The 23,291-nt window shown below is 41.7% G+C and overlaps 4 protein-coding genes across 7 annotated transcripts; 3 read left to right on the forward strand and 1 right to left on the reverse strand.

Annotated features, from left to right (window-relative positions):
• Positions 1-439: 439 nt before the first annotated feature.
• Positions 440-5,317, reverse strand: Cul5 (cullin 5). The gene is made up of 11 exons (XM_076785869.1): positions 5,231-5,317; positions 4,450-4,659; positions 4,146-4,325; positions 3,930-4,071; positions 3,541-3,855; positions 2,988-3,460; positions 2,631-2,894; positions 2,395-2,550; positions 1,844-2,124; positions 1,638-1,761; positions 440-1,566 (listed from the first exon to the last, which is right to left on the reverse strand). The coding sequence occupies exons 1-11, from the start codon at positions 5,246-5,248 to the stop codon at positions 1,372-1,374; spliced, it is 2,358 nt and encodes a 785-aa protein (XP_076641984.1). The 5' UTR covers positions 5,249-5,317; the 3' UTR covers positions 440-1,371.
• A 1,966-nt stretch (positions 5,318-7,283) lies between these two features.
• On the forward strand, positions 7,284-11,699 carry Ero1l (endoplasmic reticulum oxidoreductin-1-like protein). Of its 2 annotated transcripts, XM_076785916.1 has the most exons (9): positions 7,284-7,412; positions 7,905-8,178; positions 8,433-8,636; positions 8,704-8,861; positions 8,931-9,116; positions 9,200-9,246; positions 9,327-9,672; positions 9,747-10,040; positions 10,125-11,699. In XM_076785916.1, exons 2-9 carry the CDS (start codon positions 8,053-8,055, stop codon positions 10,174-10,176), a joined length of 1,413 nt encoding a protein of 470 aa, XP_076642031.1. In that variant the 5' UTR covers positions 7,284-7,412; positions 7,905-8,052; the 3' UTR covers positions 10,177-11,699. The 2 variants fall into 2 exon arrangements, with proteins under 2 accessions (XP_076642031.1, XP_076642029.1); XM_076785914.1 differs by lacking the exon at positions 7,284-7,412 and having other exon boundaries at positions 7,445-8,178.
• Positions 11,700-14,828: 3,129 nt separating this feature from the next.
• On the forward strand, positions 14,829-17,800 carry LOC143352833 (D-aspartate oxidase-like). Its single transcript, XM_076785732.1, has 7 exons — positions 14,829-15,267; positions 15,779-15,991; positions 16,723-16,951; positions 17,126-17,193; positions 17,279-17,396; positions 17,467-17,568; positions 17,651-17,800. The coding sequence occupies exons 1-7, from the start codon at positions 15,083-15,085 to the stop codon at positions 17,759-17,761; spliced, it is 1,026 nt and encodes a 341-aa protein (XP_076641847.1). The 5' UTR covers positions 14,829-15,082; the 3' UTR covers positions 17,762-17,800.
• A 139-nt stretch (positions 17,801-17,939) lies between these two features.
• On the forward strand, positions 17,940-23,191 carry LOC143352830 (tubulin polyglutamylase TTLL13-like). 3 transcript variants are annotated; one of them, XM_076785727.1, is made up of 12 exons: positions 17,940-18,766; positions 18,893-19,361; positions 19,419-19,575; positions 20,405-20,505; positions 20,574-20,702; positions 20,806-21,031; positions 21,190-21,371; positions 21,447-21,687; positions 21,756-21,947; positions 22,298-22,645; positions 22,862-22,975; positions 23,080-23,191. In XM_076785727.1, exons 1-11 carry the CDS (start codon positions 18,484-18,486, stop codon positions 22,928-22,930), a joined length of 2,397 nt encoding a protein of 798 aa, XP_076641842.1. In that variant the 5' UTR covers positions 17,940-18,483; the 3' UTR covers positions 22,931-22,975; positions 23,080-23,191. The 3 variants fall into 3 exon arrangements, with proteins under 3 accessions (XP_076641842.1, XP_076641843.1, XP_076641841.1); XM_076785728.1 differs by having other exon boundaries at positions 22,298-22,636; positions 22,862-23,081; XM_076785726.1 differs by having other exon boundaries at positions 22,298-23,081.
• Positions 23,192-23,291: the final 100 nt, after the last annotated feature.

Below are 23,291 nucleotides of genomic sequence, written 5' to 3' on the forward strand. Positions count from 1 at the left end.
ATTTGTACTAAAACTGAGGGCGATAAATAATTTTATTTCTTCGGTAAGAAACTAAGAATATTGAGACACGAGTATTCGGTAAATAAGTTTCGAAAAAGAATTTAACGCAATTAAAACTATACATATTACTTGCGTTGTATCGGTGTTACTGTTTTATTGCAACAGTGATGTGTACGTATGTATATGTATATGTAAATGTATATAATGTTCCCACTCGAATGAAATATATTTCATGTTGGTGTAAAGTTCAAATTAACATAAAGCTGTTGAAAAGTTTATAAATATGTTATAGCAAATTACTTTTCTGTGAATAAATACGTTACCAAAAAATTCTTTTTTTGTGTGTGTGTTGTCTAGTACAAATGTACAGAGTGAGAAGTTGCTGAATTATTACAATTTATCGGGAAGAAATTGCCTAGTAATAAAGTAGCTTAGAAAGTATAAAAAATTCTGTTCTTTAATTCAGAAATTGTTTACTGTTACACTGTCATTAGCTTATTTAATAATATAAAAGCTTTATACATATAGATGTTATTAGTAGTGGTTAGTCAACATGTAATGATTCATGATGCGACTGTGCAAAATTTAGCATAAGGATTATACATTGCATTGCTAGTCTACTAAAATGAATTGCAATTCTTTCAATATGACATTTACACGTAATGGTATAGGCCATTTATTGTATTTTTGTTTCGGATGTATTTTCGTTCATTTCAAATTTTTCCAGTCGAAAATGCATATTTATTTCGTTCAAAATTTACGACACAATTCATACAAAATAGCCTGGAAGGTGTCATATAAAGAAAGTTTCATAATTAGTGTACTTTTTACAATTGAGATAAATTCACAAAATTCAATTGCTCTTGAAAATATGTACATACACACACATATATATGTGTATACACACACATATATATATATACACACACATATATAGTAAATAATAAACATACTCACGCGTCTACGTCATTCGTGTTTCGATTTTTGTGTGATATTCAACAGAAACAATAAAAAGTGTTTGCGACTGTTTTGTTCAAAGTAAATAAAACGATCGATAAAATTTACAGAGATTAGGATTTTGAAACATCATAGTAAAATGTCATTGTTAACCGTGCATACAAAATTAACGGCAGTATCTTACTTAATCATGATTCTCGGAACGATATGATTTTGTGCCCAAACACTAATTATTCATGTTAAGGAGATGTATCTTTCTTTTTTGTGGATGTGTTACAAAAACATTAAATATCTCTCAATTACAGTACGATTCTTTGAGCATACGCTTTTTCATACACAAAAACTGAATTCTTATAAAAATATAATATTAATCATAAGAGTTTGTACACTCTTGTATGCATGTATAATCCCAATTTATGCAACATACACAAAAGTATTAATATCGTCGTCGTGTCTGCGAATATATTTGTGTTCAATGAGCCATTCAATTTGTTCCTTTATCATCTTTTTACTTGGCAAAAACATGTTCTTCAGTATATCGACTAATTCGGTTTGTAACTGAGCATTACTAATCTTCTTCCGCATTTTTAGAATCTTGATAATTGCCTCCTGTAAGAAGATATTCATTACAATGATGTTTACTTATTCGTAAATAAAGATTGATTAGACATAAAATATACCTGAACCCTTAATATTCTAAGTTGTACGATAGATTGGTTGTCCTCCTCTTTACTGCGTTCGGTGGATAATTGAAGCCTTCCTATTAAATTAATTTTCCCTCGCTTTTGTAATTTACCGTTTTTGCTGGAAAATCAGATTAAAGTTAAAAGAAAGATTTTACGTGGTAATCATTTTGTACGTAGTCATTTTCGAATACATTACTAACACAATAGCGAACTCCTGATTCACCCAAAACCTTGTGTCGTTCGCGAAATCTTTGGGACTATGCGCGTGAGGTTCTACCAACAGAAGCTGACGCTTAAGCTTCGGAAAAACGCACAAAGACCATAACGTTCGCCTAAGCTCGGGATCAGGAAGCTCCGTAGCCAATCGTAAATTTTCGTAAGTGATTTTTTCAAACGGCCGCTGATTCCAAGCGAACAGGACTGCCATTTGAAAAGTTGTTACGTCCACATCGAAGCGTCCCACTTGGTTGGAAAATGTTATCTGGAACACCATCCAAATTGGTTGCAAGGTGAAGCTGAAAATTAGAACCGTGATATTGAAAGTTTTGCAAAGTTCTATTCAATACCCTTGTTTACTGCATCAGAAAACGTATAATCTTGTTCTGTTACAACAAATCATTGAAATGTTTCTTCAACAAATTTGATTGTTTGATCGATATGTTTAAAGACCCCACTCAATCCATAAAAATTCTTCGTAAATACATGAAAACACCTCTCCCAATATTCTTTGACAAGACATTTCATTTCTTACCGTGCCATTCGACATATGATGATACCATTGTAATTTTCTTCCGCTATGTTTTTTCTTATAAAATTCTTCTACCTCGGGAATATAATCTTCTAATTGTAACGGTAAACTTACAGTGACGCGTTCACTGCCTCTAGCCCAAGCACCTGCATTTAATATCTGGAAACAGTTGCGTTTAGTCAGAATTTAATCTGGCTGGCTAGTGGATCGAATTCGATTTCATACATTTCGGCCAATACCTTAATATTTATACTATCTGCAATGGCAGCTCTACACTGTTCTTTAAACTGTTGATTGAGATCCTGCGACACTTTAATGTCTTGGAACATTCGGGCTAATTTATTAACATAATCTGCAGGCATTCCGACTTCACGAAGCCATTCTACCATATTCTCTTCTTTCTCAGAATCCGCAGATGTGTCTAGTATTAAGCGGCGTGTTAAATGAGCCTTATGATAGCGCATAAATACATCCTTATTTTGAACATACTTTAACACTAACAACTAAAACGAAATTAATGAAAGATGGATACGAAGTGGCATTTAATATTACTCGTACGAGGAATATATGTACATTCGAAACAAACAAATACTTACTACGTCCCTTAGCTTACTTTCGATTTCGTCAGAAGTTAGTTTTTTACTGAGAGGTGTCTTTCTAAGTAGCATATCACAGTAATTAGCAAGAAGTTCTGGACATTTCGATTCCGGTTGTTTATTGTTGTTGTTATTGGGTTTATTATTTAAAATTGTTGTGCCGATACCAGAACTTTGGCGAGCCGGTAATTCTAACTTGAATACTGTTGCGTCGTTCACGACGAGCTTGTAAGCTTTGTCTCTAGCAGTTAAAAATCTAGGATCGTCGTCAAATGCTTCCTTAACGAGGGTCGAGAATCGCCGGAAAAGATCTAACAGTCTTTCAACATATTTTTCAGAATCGTGGGTAATAACATCTACAGCTGCCATCATATCGGCTAGACCCGCACTTGCAATATGTTCTTCTAAATTTCTTAACATTGGACCAACACCCTCGGGCACTCTATCCATTAATTTCAGCATCAATCTAAGTTCTGCAATTTAACCGACCAATCACGTTAGCGGGTGGATATGCTACCGAAACATTTTCAAATTAACATTAAAATACACTTACGGTCCGTTTGATGATGTTGTATCATTCTCGGACATTCCGCTAATATAGCCGGCTTAAAAGTTGCTACTAATATACGTACACAGCAGTCAGTTAAAAGTTGTACGCTCGCACTGTTTGGTTCTAAATACTTTTGTGCTCTGAGTTCTTCTTCTCTCAGCTTTGCCTCTGCGTAACGCATGTAATTCTCTACACCGTGTAACGATAATTGTTCCGGAGCTTTCACCCAATAAAATGCTTCTGTTGCTTCTATATAGGCTGCTTCAAAATTCTCTCTATATATTTGAAGTTGATCCGTCGTGTTGGAGCACAAATTTACTAGAATTTACGATAGAATTCTCAATTAATACTAGCCTACGGATTGTCCCTTATATCATTCAACAATTCATTACCATAGGATTCCCTAACGCCAATGACAAGTTGCGAATCAAATGCCTCTCCGTTTCGTTCGGCTCTTATTAGTCGCATAGCCGAATCTTGGAGTTTCTGCTTTATTTCTCCAAATATACTTTGATTCCAACTATCCAACATTAACTGTAACAAACGCAGAAAACAATTGCAAGACACTGAGTAAGTAAAGTATTAAAAAGTACACAATTTATTGGTACCTTTCTAACAGTATCGTCTGGTTGATTTCTTTTCTGAACTGTAGAAGTTGTTTTGCCAGCTAGACTTGTTTCTAGTTGCCTAAAAGGTGTCGGAAGGTAAATACACTGAATGAAAAACTTCCTCCATTCAACTATATATGCTTTTAATAGAGCTTGTTCTTCTTGGTGTGCTAAAACTCTCTATAAATAATTAAAACATCTGTATCATTAATTTAGTTTCAGACAATAAAAATAAAAGAACGCAAAGTAGGAGAATTATAAACTATTCTAATATAATATATATTATATACAAAATAATATATACCTGTTGAGCTTGTTTTATAAAATCCATTATGTCTTCTTTAAGCGCATCCCTTAACTTTGGAGCACCTTTCTCATCCCACACACATATCAAATGAACAGAGTAAAATAAATCTTGCCATTCTGCTTGAGTTACGGGTTCTTGTACCAATAGTTTTAAAATAATTGGACGCATACATGGCCATTTATCTTCAAACATGGGCCGGCTTTTGTCCTAATTATGCACATATTGTTAAACAAAATAAGAGGGCATGGATATTTATAACTTAGCTATACATTAATAATAGTTCAATTGTACACATGGGTTACAAAATAATATGAGTAAATATGTAAAAGTGTTGAAAGCGATATGTGTCTTGCAGTGTCAGCACATAAAACAAATATAAGTAGATAACTTAAGAGAATTATTATTCTACTTAATATTTTTAGTAATTTGTAGTTCTTGATTTAACTTAACTCCAAAAAAGTCGTTATTAAAGAGGAACTTATTTTGAAATTTTTAAACAGAATAATAATCGTTTGTACTAATTATTAGAAAATTATTGAAACGATAAACTTATGCAAACGTCTTCAATTAAAATAAAACGTTATACGTGCTTTTAAGTAGGAATATTCAAATCGTTGTTTGACAATCTAAACATTGCATAGGTTATCAACATTTGCATGCTACCGTTGCTAACAAGACGGTATAAAAAAACTTAAAAAATTACATGTATTAGACTGACAAGTGTTGTTTAATATAAATCGACAGTAACTATAAATTTCGTTGTTTAGTGACAACTAACCTTCAACATCGTCGCCATCACAAATTTTTGACATGTCCTATACTCTATACCACAATGCGACTACGCCAGAGCCAGAGTATATGTATATGTAGTTACAAGTATACATATAGTATGACCTCAGAATATTCATATAGAGATGAAACCTCGGCGTTTTTTTGTAACCAATTTTTAGTGCGCATGCGTCCACAAGTAGGTAAATTTTCATTTCAAATATGTGACCGTAATTAATTTCGATTCACTACGTACCTATTATATAGTAATAATCAATTGTTCCAGTTACAATACGAGCCCTCATAAATTAAAAAATATCAATGGGAAAGCATAGAAATATTATTTTTTATTCGAGTCCAAATGATTCTTGCCGTTCCCCTCGTAAGGCACAATTCAAATTCCAGCAAGAATCATTTGCTCTGTTCGAGGGTCCGTACAGCGCCAGTGGATGTTGCGGCAAAACGCTCAAACTGTTAGCCAAACTTCGAGGATACCTCGATCGTGGTTATCGACCTTTAATCACAGACGAGGTATAGGAGTAGACCAATCCCATATGGGGTTTCGTGACACGAAACTAGAAACTCTAGAGTCTAGAGCCCCGCAGACGTGAAACAAAAAAATACATTCGGTGATTGGTCTACTCCTATAAGTCGTCTGTACTTTAATTAACTGTTCCTATACTTTCCCAGTGAAATTTTTTAATTTATGAAGGCTCTTATTACAGCTGAAAAAATGGACTATATAATAGTTAGGTTCAATCTTTAGTCCAATCTAACCGAAACAAATGATTCTACCGAAATTTGCATTGTTCCTAATGGAAAAAGTAGAAGAGTATCGTTCACGCTCGAATAAAAAGTAATATTTTCATGCTTTCCTATTAATATTTTTTCATTCCCAAGGACTCAAATTAAAACTAGAGAAATGCACTCTTTATGGTACGTGGATTATATTTTGAAAATATGATGGTGTTGGACGATAAATAACGAAAAATAACTAATTATTGGTTATTTATTACTACTCAAAATGCTACATTTAAATATGGAAATATCATATTTATTACACGTTTGTCAGGCTTCGCATTTAACTGGCCCAATCCGAGGCTTTCTCGAAGGCTACGCCCCCTTGACCCGGCCGTGCGTCTCGCTCCTCGTGACGGTCCAAGTTCTCGAGCCACCTCAGGCCCGTACCAGAGAGAAAATGAGTGCTGACGCTTGGGGTTTTAGTGTCCCCACTTTTCCTGCATCATCTTTTTAGCCTGGAACAGAACCTGCATCGTCTTTTTAGCCTGGAACAGAACCTGCATGAACTTTTTAGCCTGGACCAGAATCTGCATCATCTTTTAGGCTGGACCAGAGCGTACATAGAAGTGCCTCATTTAACATAGAAGTGGCATCCACTCTAGCATTATTTGGAATCCGCTGCTAATGATGCAGGTAAGATGATGCAGGTTCTGATTCAGGCAAACTATATTGTCGGTGCTAGGGGGCAGCCGGGGACACTAAAATCCCGGGCATGAGCACTCTCTTTCCTCTCTGCCCGTACCATATCAACTGCACAAATGTATCATACAACACAGTGGAATAGGCCTACAGAGGATACCACTGACAGAAAAAACGCATTGGCAATAATACCTCGTGGGGTCATAGGTGATGCAGAAACCTATTGATACGGGTGTCGCATTAATGCGCCACGCGCAGTTGATATGGTACGGGCCTGAGGTGGCTCGAGAACTTGGACCGTCACGTGGTGTGAGACGCGCGGGCGGGTCTAGGGGGCGTAGCCTTCGAGAAAGCCTCAGATCGGGCCAGTTAAATGCCGAGATTGACATATATGTATATATGTACATCGTATCTCTCTATCTCGCATATAAAATTTGAAATATTGAGAATGTATGATTAGGGCCATTTTAATGAATAAGTAATACATTGTTTACGTGACAATATAGAGCGCGAGAGAAACGAATAATTTAACGTAGCAATAATGTATACATTTTTATAGCCAAACAGTTAAATGGATGGGCCTTTTTGGCAGTAAATATTATGACGTTAATTACGTAGACATTCAGCAACAAGTATCATAAGAACACGTGGTGCCAAATTTAAATGTAAACGATTAAGGATAATAGAGGGGAGTCAAAGTTTATACATTACGTGAGATAGAAATTATTTTAGTACTCTTCTGGGACCTCAAAGTGAGTTAACAAAAGATTGTACGATACGTGAACTATTATTGGATTTGAATTAATATTTTAAACGCTTTTAGCTCGATACGTGAATATTAAAAAATTTACATTTCGACCACGTCAATCACATATCATTGTGTTATTGGGAATCTTTTTACGTAATACGACATAGTTCACGATGAAATATTTGCATATTATTATGCGTTTATTACAGCGGTAATAAAAACGTGACTGTAATCACGTCGCTAGGACCCCAATGTCAGATCACCTCTCGCGAATGAAGTAGTAACACATTTCAAGTTTTCATAGTACCGTTACACCTATTGTATTTTATTCTCGTTTCGTATATTCGGCGGTTAGACATATAAATATATTCGGTGAAGCCAACTAATTACATAGTTTGAAAAATATATACGGTTGTAATGTATAATTGTAGCGGTGTTAATCGATTAATGATGTATCAAAGATGAGAAAAATGTCAGCGAAGTTTACTTTCGATAGGAAGCTGAAATACGTTTCTGATGGCACGTACCTAGTCTGGTTTTTGTCGTCAAAGGTGGGAAGTGTGTTAGATCGTCGCGGTAACCCGCGATAATAACTTTATTATCGGCTTGAAGCGTGACCAAAAGACATACCAGTGAACAGAATTATGACAAGCGGACCCAGTGGAAACATGTTCACCGTTCTGATTCTCTGCACCGTGTTTTTACCTTCCGTTTTACACGCCAGTTATTTCGGATTGAACAATGAAAAGAACGACCAGTGTTTCTGCAAGGTATTACTATTTTCCTTGTTTTTTCGTTGTTCAAATTTTCCAGTGAGAAAGACACAAACATAACCCATGAAACAGATGGGAGATGTGAAACAGATTGCTATAATACAAATAGCATTCTTCCGATGGATATCTAATTTTAATACATTCAGAGTTGGATGATTCAACTAAATTTAAATAAATCTGTGTTTTATATATATATATATATGTATATATGTATTTTATTATATCTAATAACACTTGTTGTCAATTTTTAGTTGAAAGGTTCTATAGACGACTGTAGTTGCAATGTGGACACGGTGGATTATTTTAATAATAAGAAAATTTATCCAAGACTTCAGAGTCTCCTAGTCAGAGATTATTTTCGTTTCTACAAAATCAATCTGAAACAGGTGTGTCCTTTTTGGGCAGACGATAGCAAATGCGTTATGCGACATTGCAGCGTGCAACCCTGTCAAGAAGTGAGTGTCTCAGGAATTAAGTTGAAAAAATTGATAAACATAAGGTTAAGCGTTTCTCGGTTTATAGGAAGACATTCCAGATGGACTGAAAGGAGATGCCTTTCGGCACACGCACTTCAATGAAAGTCCTGCAGATAAATACAAAGCCAGTGCTCAATTCGATGATTGCGTGCGCAGTGCTAAAGATCATAACAAAGAGCTTGGTTATTTAAATACGACCATTAGGTAATGAAAGTTTTCATAAGCTTTAGATAGATATTATGTCTGTGCTACGAAACAATAATTTTTCTCTAGTTCAGAAAACTACAAGGATTTCGAGTTGTGGAAGCAATATGATGATGCTCAGGATGATTTTTGCGTGCAGGAGTCTAGTCCTGGGGAATATGTGAATCTTCTGCTTAATCCTGAGAGATATACAGGCTATAAAGGACCCAGTGCACATAGAATATGGCATAGTATTTATATGGAAAATTGCTTTAGGTATGTTCATTCTATTCTTAGAAGAAAGAAAAAAAAATCCCAAAGGTAATAATCGGATTTCATTATTGTACGTTTAATTTCAGACCAGAAAATTCACCTGGTTTTTATATTCAATCTTCAAAAATAAATGGCAAGTTCACTCGATGTTTCTGTATTCTAAACGAAAAAGTCAGTTTATTTTAACACGCGTATGCATACTTTTTGTTTCAGGAATGTGCTTGGAGAAAAGGGTATTTTATCGTGTTATATCGGGTCTTCATGCTAGCATCAACATTCATTTGTGCGCAAAATATTTATTGTCGTCGAAAGATAATCCAATGATAAGCGGTGGTCAGTGGGGCCATAAATTAGAAGAATTTCAAAGAAGATTTTCACCAGACACAACTGGAGGCGAAGGTCCAAATTGGTTGAAAAATTTATACTTCATCTACTTACTGGAGTTAAGAGCTCTGGCTAAAGCTGCACCATACTTGGAACGGGAAGAGTACTATACTGGCAGCAAAGTACAAGATAAAGATACACGCGCGGCGATAAATGATGTTTTAGGCGTGGTCAAGTATGTTACATTTCATTAATTATCGTGTTAATACGGAACTCCGTATACTTATTTAATCGATGTGTATCGTTTAGGTCATTTCCTGAGCATTTTAACGAGAGCGTCATGTTTGCCGGTGGTGCAGAGGCTCAACTGTTGAAAGAACAATTTAGGCAACATTTCCGAAATATTTCTCGCATTATGGATTGCGTGGGATGCGACAAGTGTAAACTTTGGGGAAAACTTCAAATACAAGGGTTAGGTACAGCATTGAAAATTTTATTCTCGGGAAAGTTCGACAGATGGGAGCCAACATTGCATAACTTTAGCAGAAGACAGTTCTATTTAGAAAGAAGCGAGATCGTTGCTCTTATAAATGGTTTTGGAAGGTAAGCATTGTTTGGGAAAACATTGTTACTTATACTCAATTCGATTGTTCACGACCTTTAAATCAACAATATTTTGTTTTACAGACTATCGGAAAGTATCTACGAGTTGGATAGATTTCGAGAGCTGATGAGATAACAGGATTATAGAATTTAATTATGTAATTATTGCGGGAAAAACACATCACACAAATTACTTAATATAATTTAAACTTATATAATAAGTTTATCGAATAATTGATTTGAATCAGTTAGATGTTACTTAAACAGTTTATACCCTTTATTAAAATAGGTAAAAAGTCGCAATGAAAATTGTTGTAATTTACGATGTCGCAACCGGTCTACGTTCGACGCGCAAGAATCATCGTTTCTTTGAAAGTAGAAATTATACTCACATCGAACGTATTGCAATTTTTACGAGATTTTTCTTCCTTGAAATGTTATTGCGATTTTAATAATTGATCATTTTGATTCCATCTGTGATAAACAGTTTATGTATGGGAAACAGTGTTCTCATACCAATTTCGAAAGTAGCTTACGTGCAATTTCAATTCAGAAGAAAGTATATCTGTTAGTGCTACTAGAAATATTCCATGCTTGGGCAACTCTTGCAATTTTCAAATTAGCATTCGTTCCGATCAAAATTTGTCGCAGATGCAGTCGTAGTTACTTTCTTTGGTATAGTTTGAAACTATGTTTGTCGGTAACATTATAAGAATGTATACTGCGATACGTTCCACTCGATAAGGTTTCTATATTCTTGCTATATGGATAGCGATACGAAGTATTATATTATTTTCTGATAAATTTACACATCAAACACAGACCTCTTGCATATTATGTTGGGTCAGTGGGACAATAATCTTGGTTTTGTAAATTCGCAGGTACATCCGCGTACAATTGTGTTATCGTCTTATTTAGTTCATTATGGAATCCCTATGATTTTTTAAATATTTATATATATATATATTTTATTACATTTATATATATATACTGTTATGTAACTTCCGAGAGAGGTGGTAGAATAATTAGATTTTTGCACAAGTAGCTGCATGTACACGTTTTTTAAATTTATACAGACTTATGCTGCTCAATTTATACCAACTTCGAAGTTCAGACAAGGGTCCAGTGTTTTGTAAACGTAGAGCGCTACCATGATGAAATAAATTGATTGTAAATAGCAAAGTGTAAGCCATTTGACACCGTTTACCTAGCATGATCGGAAATCGGAATCCGATTATTTTCCCACCAACTCAATATTTTTATATTTTATAACTTATAAACTATTTCGTACTATTGTATATATACTTCTATGCAGTCTACCACTCGTAAGTCATCGAGCATTCGATCGATCGAAAGATTGTCGATGATAGATGAGATAGAAAAAAAGGATTGAAGAATAGTCTGAAGCAATTGGAAAGCGATACTCCGCTTTGATAATATACATGACGTTTTCATGACACGTGTATTTATCGCACGCGTATTAACGCAAGTGCCCGTAAAACTTATGAGCGATAGCGTGTATACTAATTTATTACGGAATGATCGAATTGTACCGCTTAAAAATTATGAAGTACCTATGTTCTTTTCAATTTCCCAATGAAACGTGTAAATGAATAGTATTTGAGATGAGTATTTCGTATGAAATAAAAACCTATTATACCGAGTCTCGTCGATGTTTCTACGTCAGATAAGCCGATACATTTGATAAGTTATCGTGCATTCATCTCGATTGATCGATACACTTTCTGTCCTTTTGCTTGTCCCAATCTTTTCCTCCCTTTATTTATCCATTATCAAAGTTCGAGGAAATACAGAATATTATTAGTAGTCTGCGGATCTTTATGCAAAATAAAAATTTTCTACCCGAATTGCAACAGACTGGAGTGAAATAGAAATTAATTTTCTTAATATGTTTAACAGGCTGAAAATAATGTAACAGCATTTTCAAATTTTTCTAATGTTTTTACTGTTTTAAAATACAGCTTACCCATTTTTGTCATAAATGCATAAAATCCGCAGTCCAATTATGAGATTCTGGAGATTGTTAGAGCGCCTCTGGGTATGAATTATGCGCTTTTCTGCTGGCCAAGAGAACAAAAAGTTTCCAGACAAAATCTATCACGGTGTCGTACCCGATTAATTTTCAAACGCATTTTTCATGAAAACAATGCCTGACAACACCAACGTGTCGTTTCGATGATATTCTCGAATAACCGACACCGAAGACATCTTGGTATCTGCTATCTGAACCTGTGGAACATGATCACGCTTCTGAATAATCGCCGGCCACCCTGACGGTGATCTCAAAAGGAGATCCGGTGATTCCGATAACGCTATTATTATCTTGCAGTTCGTTATTATAATAATAATGCTATTGGTATTTACAGATAGGATGGTTAATTTGAAAAAATGCTCGACATAAATCGTCTCTTACGATATAGAAACACGATGAAGCCATGTTGAAGCTTTTCGGATTATAATTTTTCCGTGAAACCTCCATCAAAATGAAATGATTACGAATAGACTATTTTGGAAATTTTTCAGGCTTCGTCGGACTTTTGATCTATCCATGAGAATACGCGATCAAAAAAAAAAAAAGAATCGATCTTGAGCGTTCCGAGTCTGAGTGCCCCTCGGAAGAAACGGCGAGCTCCGCGGCCCTCATTTATACCCTTTATCGCATCACTTCCGGGCTGTATGCTGTATTATGTCTAAGGCACTCGTGTGCGTTGTAAACAAACACTCGGTATCGTGAACTGTCATCAGCCATTTCGGTGAAACGCGTTCTGGGAGCGAGACACACGACATACGACGAGGGGGCTTGGCTCAGGGCTCAGGACTCATCGTCAGTCCGTGGATCGCGCGTTCAAACGACCGCATCGAAAACCTCCCTTCTCCGACGAGTCGCTCGCTGCTCGTTGCTCGTCGTCGGTTCGCGTGAAGTGTCATCGGAATCCGCGCGAGAGATAAATTAAACCATTTATTATTTCAAGAATTTCGCACGTGTCGCGCAATCACGAGGACGCCGCGTTGCAGAATTCCTACGAAGCACAGACTGCCGGTGCAAGAACACAGACACCACGGCTCCAATTTTGGTTCGGTAGTGGAAATCTCGTACCTAGGTACGTTCAATTGGCTCAAATTCGGGTTTTCTGTTCGTGGAAACTTACACGCCACGGGCTAACCCTTAGACAACCGAAGATCCCGGCAGTTGTAAAGTCGGCGACGCTTATTAGGTCCAGTCGGTGGGATCCACGATTATCAATCTTTTTAAACATACAGTAGACTCCCTCTTATTTCCCTCTTAACGCGATCGTTGTCGATTCTTACTTTTCTATAGCAATAACGGGCTTCGACATAAGACAATCAACATGATATATTATTATATTATATCTAGATTTTACTTATACATATACAGGTAAAGAATAAATATTCATATGACGCTTGTTTCACTTAAAACTTACATGCACAGTGGATCCAAGAAGTATTTCAAAACTAAATACCCGACTCTCCAAAATTGCTCACATTTCAACCGTGATAATTTTTGCAAAAAATGACCGTGCGACGATAAGTTTCGACTCATTTTCAAGGTAGAAGTCGCTAGTCTCATAATCCCTCGTTCATTTTATTCTAAGATTTTTTTGAAACCACCCCAGATTCGAAGATTGAAGGTTCCTCTTTACAACGACACTTTAAACATTAATGTACGAATTTTTTGGTTGTTTAATCGAGTTTCGAAGGGGAGATGTGCCGTCAACTGTGCAGTAGTATAAGCTACAGTTACACCATGATTTTGACAGTGACACCATTTTTGTTCCATGAATCGGTGAAACAGAAATTTTTTAAGGAGTCGTTGTAATCTACTGTAGTATTTATGTACATACTATTCGAGTCGAAAGTATGGTCCAAGTGTCGAAGACTGTCCTGACTTCGATGACCACATTCATTCAGAAGGGCAGCGTTACGCTTGCCGGGCAACGATTCGAATCGTGGAGAGCAAATTACCGAACATCGACGCGTTTAGCATTATTTTGCGGCGAATACGCAGGGATATGTGTTTATTAGATTTCTGAAATCATGTTTTCCTGTTTCCGAACGGTGACGTGCCGATAAACCTCTCTTCCCCCTCCCCCCATCCCAAGAAGTATGTCGTGGAATCTGTTCTTCGGCAGTTGCGGAGGATCTTGCAGTCACGTGGATTCGGAATCGCGCGTCGCGCCTTCGGTAAGCAGAGTATAAGACCTTTGAGACACGAGATTTAAAGTATTATGCTTCGTTTACCGTCAGCGCGGTGCGGGGCGAGCACCGTTGGATCCGAGGAGTTGGAGATGCAGCGGATGAGGTGGATGCGTCGCATTCTCTTTCCTCGCTGACTTTCGCGATTCCCATATTCTAGTATAATACTGCCGATAGATACGAAGGCATTATGCTAGAAATATGTGAAATCGTGAGTTTATTCGGAGCTTCGATCGCCGACGGGGCAACCGAATTCTAGCGGCTGCTGCTTCGTTCTCTCGATCTTCGGCGGCCGAGTCGAAAAGATGCTAATTGTAATTTAGAGGTTGCACGCTTCTGCGTCTTGAGTCGAGTATCGTGGCTCGCCGAGGTTCTCTAGCGATTGTTAGCGAGGAAGCTCGAGTGTGCGTGTCGTGTGCGTGTACCACACACAACGCTAGATCCGCAAACACGTACACGCGGATTGCAAGGGTTCGGAGGCGGCAAACCATTTCTCGATAATGCAAAGATGAGGCTTTCCGGTGGTCAAAAGCGTTAGATGAAAGATAGGCTATCACACGAGCTTCTTCTAGCGGCCGTTTATAGCGTGGCGAAGGCGATTGCTGTCGCTAGAAAACCTGCTCGCGAAAACTGTCTTCTGGAGCCGAGCTTGTCGATCTCTCGCGGGACCCCGCGAGAAGGTTATCGCTCTCTCGGAGAAAATCTTCGTTTTTTTCTCGGTTCTTTCCCGTCTCTGTACAAGTCGCCGCCGTTGCGCGTTCGCGTACCAATAGAATAGACCTGGAAAGTAACGCGTTTCGACGAAGATGAGAGTGGCGGTGGTCGGCGCTGGCATAATCGGCGTAACGAGCGCGTTCGCAGTGAAAAATGCTTTCCCGCAGTTCGAGGTGTGCGTTTTCGCGGAGGAGTTTTCGCCGGATACCACTGGCGACGGAAGCGCCGGGCTTTGGAGTCCTTACCTTGTCGGCGACACACCTGTCGACCAAATACAGTGAGTACCCGGGCTTACAGTGCCGAATTCTGCTGGAATCCGACGCGTTTTCCTCGTTGATCTGTAGAGTGGGTGGACAAGGTAGTATTCGTACGCATAGTCATTCGGTGATAACTTGAAAAGAATTAAAAATTTAAATTGTTCAAATTGTTTCGAAGTTAGTCTTCCTCGGTACAAGACTATACCGTGAGTCTACTACTTTGCGAACTACAGTCTTCTCTCGGTATATGTCGCAAATGTCTGGCTGATGAAAGTCGCAGAACTATCCCCACTACCGCGGGGTATGAGGGACCACGAAACTTGAGAGGCTCGGGTATGTCTCCTGGACGATATATGTCGCTGGCAAGACCCGTGCTGTTGAGATATATCGAGAAAACACTGTAGTTTCTGCCAACGTAATTGCCTACATGGGAACCGGCAAGACGGAGGTCACGGGGGTTTTTCGTTGCCGATTCAAATCGTTTCGAATGTTCGAGTAACGTACGCGATAATTGACACGGTACCTCTACAGAAAATGGGGTGGTACCACGCATCGATGGTTCGAGGGATTTTGGAGAACCGGCCAGGCGCCGGAAATGGGAATCTCGTTGGTACCGGTTTGTCGCGTCACCAGCGATCCTCGAGGTTACGCTGACCCCAGCTGGACGAAATTGGTCTATGGTGCGCGCAGGCTCAAACCCGAAGACTTGAACAGACTGAACGAGGAGCATGGGTCGAGTTACAAGTAAGTACGTTGTATATAAATGCACAATGATAAAACATAATAAAGTTAAAAGAGGAATGCGTCAGTCGGCAGGATTTGAACACTGGTCGTCCGGCTGAAAACTTGGCACCGCCGCGTCACACCGAATCTTGTAGCCTAGAAAAAATAATGAAACTTTAATCGTCCATATCTCAAAAACTATCGAGTATCTGCCCCTACAATGGCATATATTCGTGAACAGGAGAACGAGATCTACAGGGTGTCTCAGCTGAAGGTGGCCACCTAAATATCTCCTTTATTTTTAATGGCACAAAAAATAGATATGGCATAATTTAAATGGTATCGAAGGAGGAATTCCAGTTGTTTTTTCATAGTTTTTCAAGGTCATCGTTATTTTTTTTTTTATTCCATCTTGTAGCGGCTGAAAAAGTACATTCGAATATGCTTAAGTCATTAAGGTGACCTTGAGTATAAAAAAATGTGATAAAATTGTAGGATAATATTAGGATTACATTTGAAGTTCACTTAAATTATGGAAGAAATATTCTTTGTGCCATTAAAAATAAAGGAGATATTTAGGTGAGACACAGCCTGTATAAGTGTGCGAAGTTTCAACACAATCGGAGACCCGAAGGTCGCGGCCTCTCCTTGTTAGTCTCGATTCCTCCGCCTATAGATTTTGCTTGTCCACGCGAGGAGGGTTAATCGAAAAATGTTTCCGTCGATCGTGGTCTGATTCAAAATGATTTTAGGGACGGATGGATGTTCCTGACGTACGCTGCCGAGCCCGCGAAGCTGTTGCCCTGGTTGATGGAGAAGTTTGTCGCGGCGGGCGGGGAATTTTGCAAGAGGAAAGTCGAAAAGTTGCACGAGCTGATCGACGATGACGGATACGATTTAGTAATAAATTGCAGCGGTCTCGGCGCTCGGCTGCTCGCCGCCGATGACACGGTTACGGCTATCAGAGGTCAAGTCGCCAGGGTGCGTATTTGCGTTCATATACAGTGTTTGCTCGATCTACGTCCACAACACGGGTCCAGCCAGGGACACATATCGGCCAGGATTCTTTGATCCACGCGACCTTGTAGAGTAAACATTGCATATTCGAAAAGAAGAAACTCTATTCTGATTTTCTTGCGTCCCGTTCGATTCAAGGTGACCGCGTCTTGGGCGATGCACGGACACCTCGTCGACGACAACGACACGAACTACGTCATTCCAAAGTAACGAATCGCTACACCGTACGCTGTATCTACGCGCGATAACGTCGAGTCTCCTGTACGAATGTTATTTGTTTTATTTTTCAAGTATCGACACTACGGTGCTGGGCGGCACGCATCAAGAGAACGACTACGATCGCACGCCACGGGAGGAGGACTCGAAGTTCATCTACGAAGGGTGTAGACGAATCTTGCCCTCTCTCGAGGTAACATCGATGATCCGTTGATCTCCTTTAAGGGCGATTTATCGTTATATACATAATACTTTCGTTATAGGGAGTCAAACTGGTAAAAGAGTGGGTGGGACTTCGACCCGGAAGGCCCAGCGTCCGCCTCGAGTCGGAAGTCCTCGAGTCTCCTCGCGGCAAGAAATACACGGTATCGAAAAAAAAAGAAACCAACTATGTCTGTCCGATAAATCGTAAGACTCGATCTATGTAAATACGTAAATTTGTTCCAGGTGATACACAATTACGGGCACGGTGGAAGCGGTGTGACGCTCGGTTGGGGCTGCGCCATGGACGTCGTTGCGATTCTTCGAGCGAATCGGGGATTGAACTCGCATTTGTAACTTCCAAAGGGACAATAAAGATATACACAGGTGTCTGGATGTTCGTGTTCTCACTGTCGCGTCGCTGGCTCGGCGATCCCACCCTCGCGATAAACGCGCGAGCCGTTTAGGAGCGTTCGTGATGTTCTTTGCAACTGCGCGAACTTCGTACATAGAACGTGGGAAGACTGCAATTAAGGGAAACGGAGTCAAAGGTTCGGGTTGCGTTTTGCGTGGACGGTGGCATGCCGCAGTGATATCGACGGAGCTGCGTCGAATCGGGTCGCGTCGCTAGAAAACCGTGGAACGTTTCTGTTTCGGCCGTCGCGTCGCGTCGCGTCCCCTTGAGAAAACGATTCCGTCGACGATCATCCATCCATCCGGTTGTCCTCGAATTCCCGACAGTTCGGCGGCTCCCTTTTGGTCGCGCGATGGTAAAACAATTGATGGAAGCGGCGTCGCGCGAAACGCGACTCGCCACGATTTCGCTAGAGACAGGAATCGGCTTTCGGATCTCGTGTCGCGAGGCAAATTAACCTGATTCCGATCCACCGAAAACCGAACACCGAGAAAGAACGGTTCGTCGCTGCGATCGGGCCTTGCACGGGTTCGGCGATTCGCGTTGTTCCTCGAGAACGAATTGACGGTTCGCGGTAGCGATGCGTCCGGTCCGATCGAATTAAACGACTCGATGCCGCGCGACGACGACGACGTGTCGTTCAAAATAATGAGATACGCCGGTCATGAACGTCGCTGGACACAACCGCAGACGTTTCTCGATGCCGAACCGGGAACGGGAACGGGAACGGGAACACGAGCTCGCCGTTGAGAGAAGCAACACCAGCGATTCCGATTCGAGCGGTGACGCGCGATTCTGCAACGCCGCCGCCCACGGAGATCGGTGCAGGAAGCTCTCCGACGCCTCGTCGAGCATCGTCCCGTTCGTTTCGGATTCGGCTAAGCACGATCGAGAACCGATCGGGAGCTTGCCGCCACCGCCGCCGTCGGACAGAAAAGACGACAAAGGTATCGTTTCTAACCTAGATGCCGCGCGATCGAGGTGACCCGTTTCTCGATTCGATTCTCGAATCTCTTTACCTTCTCGCGCGTGGTTTGCTCGTAAAATGATTTGGAGAGGGGTCGATTTGCCAGCGGATCTTTCGTTCGCGGACACCGACGCGGACTCTCGCAAGGACAAGGACGAATCGAGCAAGTCCAAGAAGAAGAAGAAACGCAGGTATTACGAGCAAGCTGTCGTTGTCGTTGTTGTCGTCGTTGTTCTAGCGATAAGTAGGATTCTCGACTGCCGTGGCGGGTGTTCGTTTCAAAGGTATCTGACGATATGCACGAGCAACTGCAAGTACGAGGTGGTGAGGCGCGTGGCGGCGCGCTTCGGGATGAAAGAGGTCACCGAGGACAGCAGTTGGAACCTCTACTGGACGGACCTGAGCGTGAGCGTCGAGAGGGCCAAAGACATGAAGAGGTACCAGAAGGTGAACCATTTCCCCGGAATGACCGAGATCTGCAGGAAGGATCTGCTCGCGCGGAATCTGAACCGCATGCTCAAGCTCTATCCGAGGGATTACAACTTCTTCCCGAAGACTTGGTGCTTCCCCGCCGAGTAAGCGGAACGCGATCCGTTTGGGGAATATCTTATCCTCGTTTTCCCGTTTTTCAGCCACGGAGAGGCGATGGCGTACGCGAAGCTGAGGCGCTCGAAAACCTTCATCGTGAAGCCCGACACCGGCTGTCAGGGCCGCGGTATCTATCTAACGAGGAACCTGAAGGACGTCAAGCCCGCCGAACGCATGATCTGCCAGGTGTACGTGGCCAGGGTATGCAAGCCTTTCCAAACCTCGACCTTTCCTCGTTCTTATCACTTTACCGACCGGTGCCGGTTAAATATCCTACACGCTTCTTACCGGTCTTTCGACCACAAATACTTCCCTGGCCCGGTTTTCGTAGATTCGCGGTAAGGTAGAGTGACCACGTTACCGACAAAAATTGGCGAAAAATGGTTTTACGTGCCTCAACTTTTTGTCCTTATATGAGAATATTTTCCGCTGGGAAAGGGCCCGTTCGAAAGAGGAAGGTTCAATCTAGCGCGCGCTGCTGATGAGCTGACGAGATTATGCGGATATTTGACATTATAAGCGTTAGAAGTAGGCCAAAAATTGTCGATGTGCATGCCGTGGAATCCAAGCATTTTTATGCGATCGGACGAGTTTTCTGGATGATAGATCCCCAGCTACAAATTGAGCTGTATTTTGTTTTGATTCTCTGCGAAATAAAGCAAAAAACTTGAAGCACGTTTCTGCCGTCAGAATTCGTAATATCGATAATACAGAGCAAAAAATGTAACAAGTTTAGTCACGGACTTAAGACCCGTCAGATCAAAACCAAGACGGATCTTAAGTCCGAAGGCTGTGAATTGAAATTATTAATTAAAAAGTCACGTGACTATCCCGGGCCCTTAAGGGTCAGATTATACTAGGCAGGTCAGACGCTGAAGGTGTATAAACGCCAGATACAAGAACAAGGTAACCACATTCTGTCAGCAGATTTAATAGCGTAACGAACTAATAAACTAATAGGCTACCGTTCGGTAAAGTGTTATCCGAACTCGAACGCGAACGATCACCGGTTTCCGTTCTGTTTCCTCAGCCATTTCTGATCGACGGCTACAAGTTCGATCTTCGGATCTACGCCCTGATCACATCCTGCGACCCACTCAGAGTATACGTGTACAATGACGGCCTGACGAGGTAGGAACGCGTGTCGTTTTCTCTTTCTCGTTTATTGTCCTTCGTTTCGTTTATTTCTTCGTCGTCAGGTTTGCCACAAGCAGATACAAGGAGCCGACCGGACACAACACGTCGAACGTGTTCATGCACTTGACGAACTACGCCGTGAACAAGCACAGTCGAATGTACGTTATCGACGACGAAGTCGGCAGTAAAAGGTCGGTGGGTAATTGTCATATTTTTTTTTTTTTGATTTTTCATATACATTACTATTCACTTAAATCGCATCGACGCGACGATACGAGAGCCGTTCGAACGCAGGAAGATATCCACCTTGAACAAGTGGCTGAAACTGAAGGAGATCGACGTGGACGAACTGTGGCGTAAAATCGACGAGATCATTATCAAAACGATCCTAGCGGCGTATCCGATCTTGAAGCACAGCTATCACACGTGCTTCCCGACGCACGACAAAACGTACGCGTGCTTCGAGCTGCTCGGCTTCGACGTGCTGCTCGATTGGAAATTGAAGCCGTACCTTTTGGAGGTAACGATACCCGTTCCGAACCGACGATCGAACCCCGACGGATTCGATACGTTTGCGACCGAGATGAGATTAACCCTTCGCGGGCAATTTCAGATTTGAAATTGTTCGTTTCGAGCAGCGTGTTTTAATAGGAGACGGTCTCTATGGAAACGCTTCAGGTGAACCACTCGCCGAGCTTCCACACGGACGCGCAGATCGACAAGGATATAAAGGAGGGCCTGCTGATGGACACGTTCGCTATGCTGAACTTGCAGCAATGCGACAAGAAGAAGATCATCGAGGAGGACAGGCGGCGCGTCAGGGACCGATTGCTCCAGGGAATAACCTGCAAGGAGAGCAGGTAAAAGCGGTGACGCGATAGCTCGAGAGATCTCGGGCAAAAGGCTAATTCAGCGACGTTCGCTTCTCGGCGAAGTGTCAACGATTCGACGATGGTGGCTTCGTCGGCGAAGCTCGATAAACAGGAGGAGGATTACCTCGAGCGACAGTTTCAATGGGAGGACGAGCACATGGGGAATTTTCGTCGAATCTATCCGTGCTCGGGTCTCCAGAAGTACGAGCCGTTTTTCAAGCAGAACAGCATCTCCGTGTTCCAGGATACGGTGGCGTCGCGAGCAAGAGAGGAAGCCTCGAGGATCCAGAAGGAGGAGAACGAGGTCGATCATGCGACATATCCTATATTGTACATACATAAAAGATATAAACAAGATCGTTTGGCTTGCAGGCGAAGCTCAAGGGAGCCAAGGAGCAGGAGAGCAAAAAGGTGATCGGTAAATGGAGCGATTCCAAGCTGCACCCGGAGAGCCCGCAGGTGGCCTACGGTCGCAAGTCGACGTCCACCTCTTCGACCACCTCGAGCAACCACGGGAGGAGCAAATCCGCGGTTGCGGTCAAAAAGCAGCCGATTCCACCGAACGTCAGTTTATCGACCACCGCTCTCCTTCAGCGGTTCACACGAACCTTCCTTTGACCTTTGCGACGACAAGGGAGCTGCCGAAGGATCCCAACTGTCCCAAAAGTTACGTACCTCCTACGTGCGATAATTGTCAGCCTGCAGCTGACTATGCGATGTTAACGCGTTCGAACGATTTATACTTGCGGTACGTTAGGAGGTGCGTAATTACATCGACATCTTTGAAACTGAAAGCTATCCGAGTAGCTATCGTTGAACGAAAGCTCGCGAAAATAGAAAGTCGGGACAGTTGGAGTCATTCTCCGCGTGCTCGGTAACCAGAGTCGGAATCCAGTCTGTTTGTCGAATTCCAGGCGAAGAAACAAACCGCGAACACGATTCCAGCAACAGCGAACGCTCTGTACTCGTTCGAGCCGGAGATAATCTGCGAATCCGAGGAGCGGGAGCGCGTGACGTCGTTGGCTCAGCGAGACTTCTTGATCAAGAGCTACGGCGTGCTGGAGCAGATCTACATGGCGATGAAGAGGAACGGCACGCTGCGGGCCATCGACGAGAAGAAGTACGGGCTGTACGGTAGACTCGGTTGCGCGGAGAGCGGGTCCAAGAGCGCGATCCACTGCAGACACAAATGTCACCAGCATCGTCGGCTAACCGCCATGGAGGCCGATTACCCGTTGCAGTACTCTTTGAAAGCAAGTAGTGTGAGAGAACAGATCTGTTCGGCGGAACAGATACGGCGACCCGTGAAAACCATGGCCAACGATAATGGTTCTCGGCGTGGAATTGGAAACCCATAGTTTTCCTTCGGGACACAACCGGTGTCAGTCGCGCGTCTGTTCCACCGATAGAGAGAGATTCCTCGCGGGTTGCTTTCGACCGGGATTAAACATCCGTCCTTTCTTCTTTTATTCCTGCAGGGTAAAGTACCGGCAGATGACATTTCGTTTATGAACGCGGGAAAAGCAATCGCGGACAAAAGGTGTTGAGACCGCTTGCTCGGCTTTTCTTTTCTTTTTCAAAGAACGTACGAGGTGAGACACGAGCCGACTCGACTCGTCGCCGATTCGACTCGGTTCGGGGGGAGGAGGAGCAAACGAGAGATATAAAAACAGAGACTTATATCGACGCGTTACAGATTTCAAAGTGACTTGCAGCGAGGCGCCGGTCCACGTTCGACCGGACATACCGCGGGCATTCTGGGTGGACGAGTCGAATTCGAACGGCCGGAACGGTCGAATCACCAAGGCCCACGTGGCTCGCACACTCTCGAACGTGTTGCGCCTGCACACGCTCGAGAAACGGAAATCTCTCGATCCGACGAACGTTTGACGATTCGGTATGGTTTCC

The sequence above is a fragment of the Halictus rubicundus genome, chromosome 3, assembly GCF_050948215.1.
Source record: "Halictus rubicundus isolate RS-2024b chromosome 3, iyHalRubi1_principal, whole genome shotgun sequence".
NCBI classification, from domain to species: domain Eukaryota; kingdom Metazoa; phylum Arthropoda; class Insecta; order Hymenoptera; family Halictidae; genus Halictus; species Halictus rubicundus.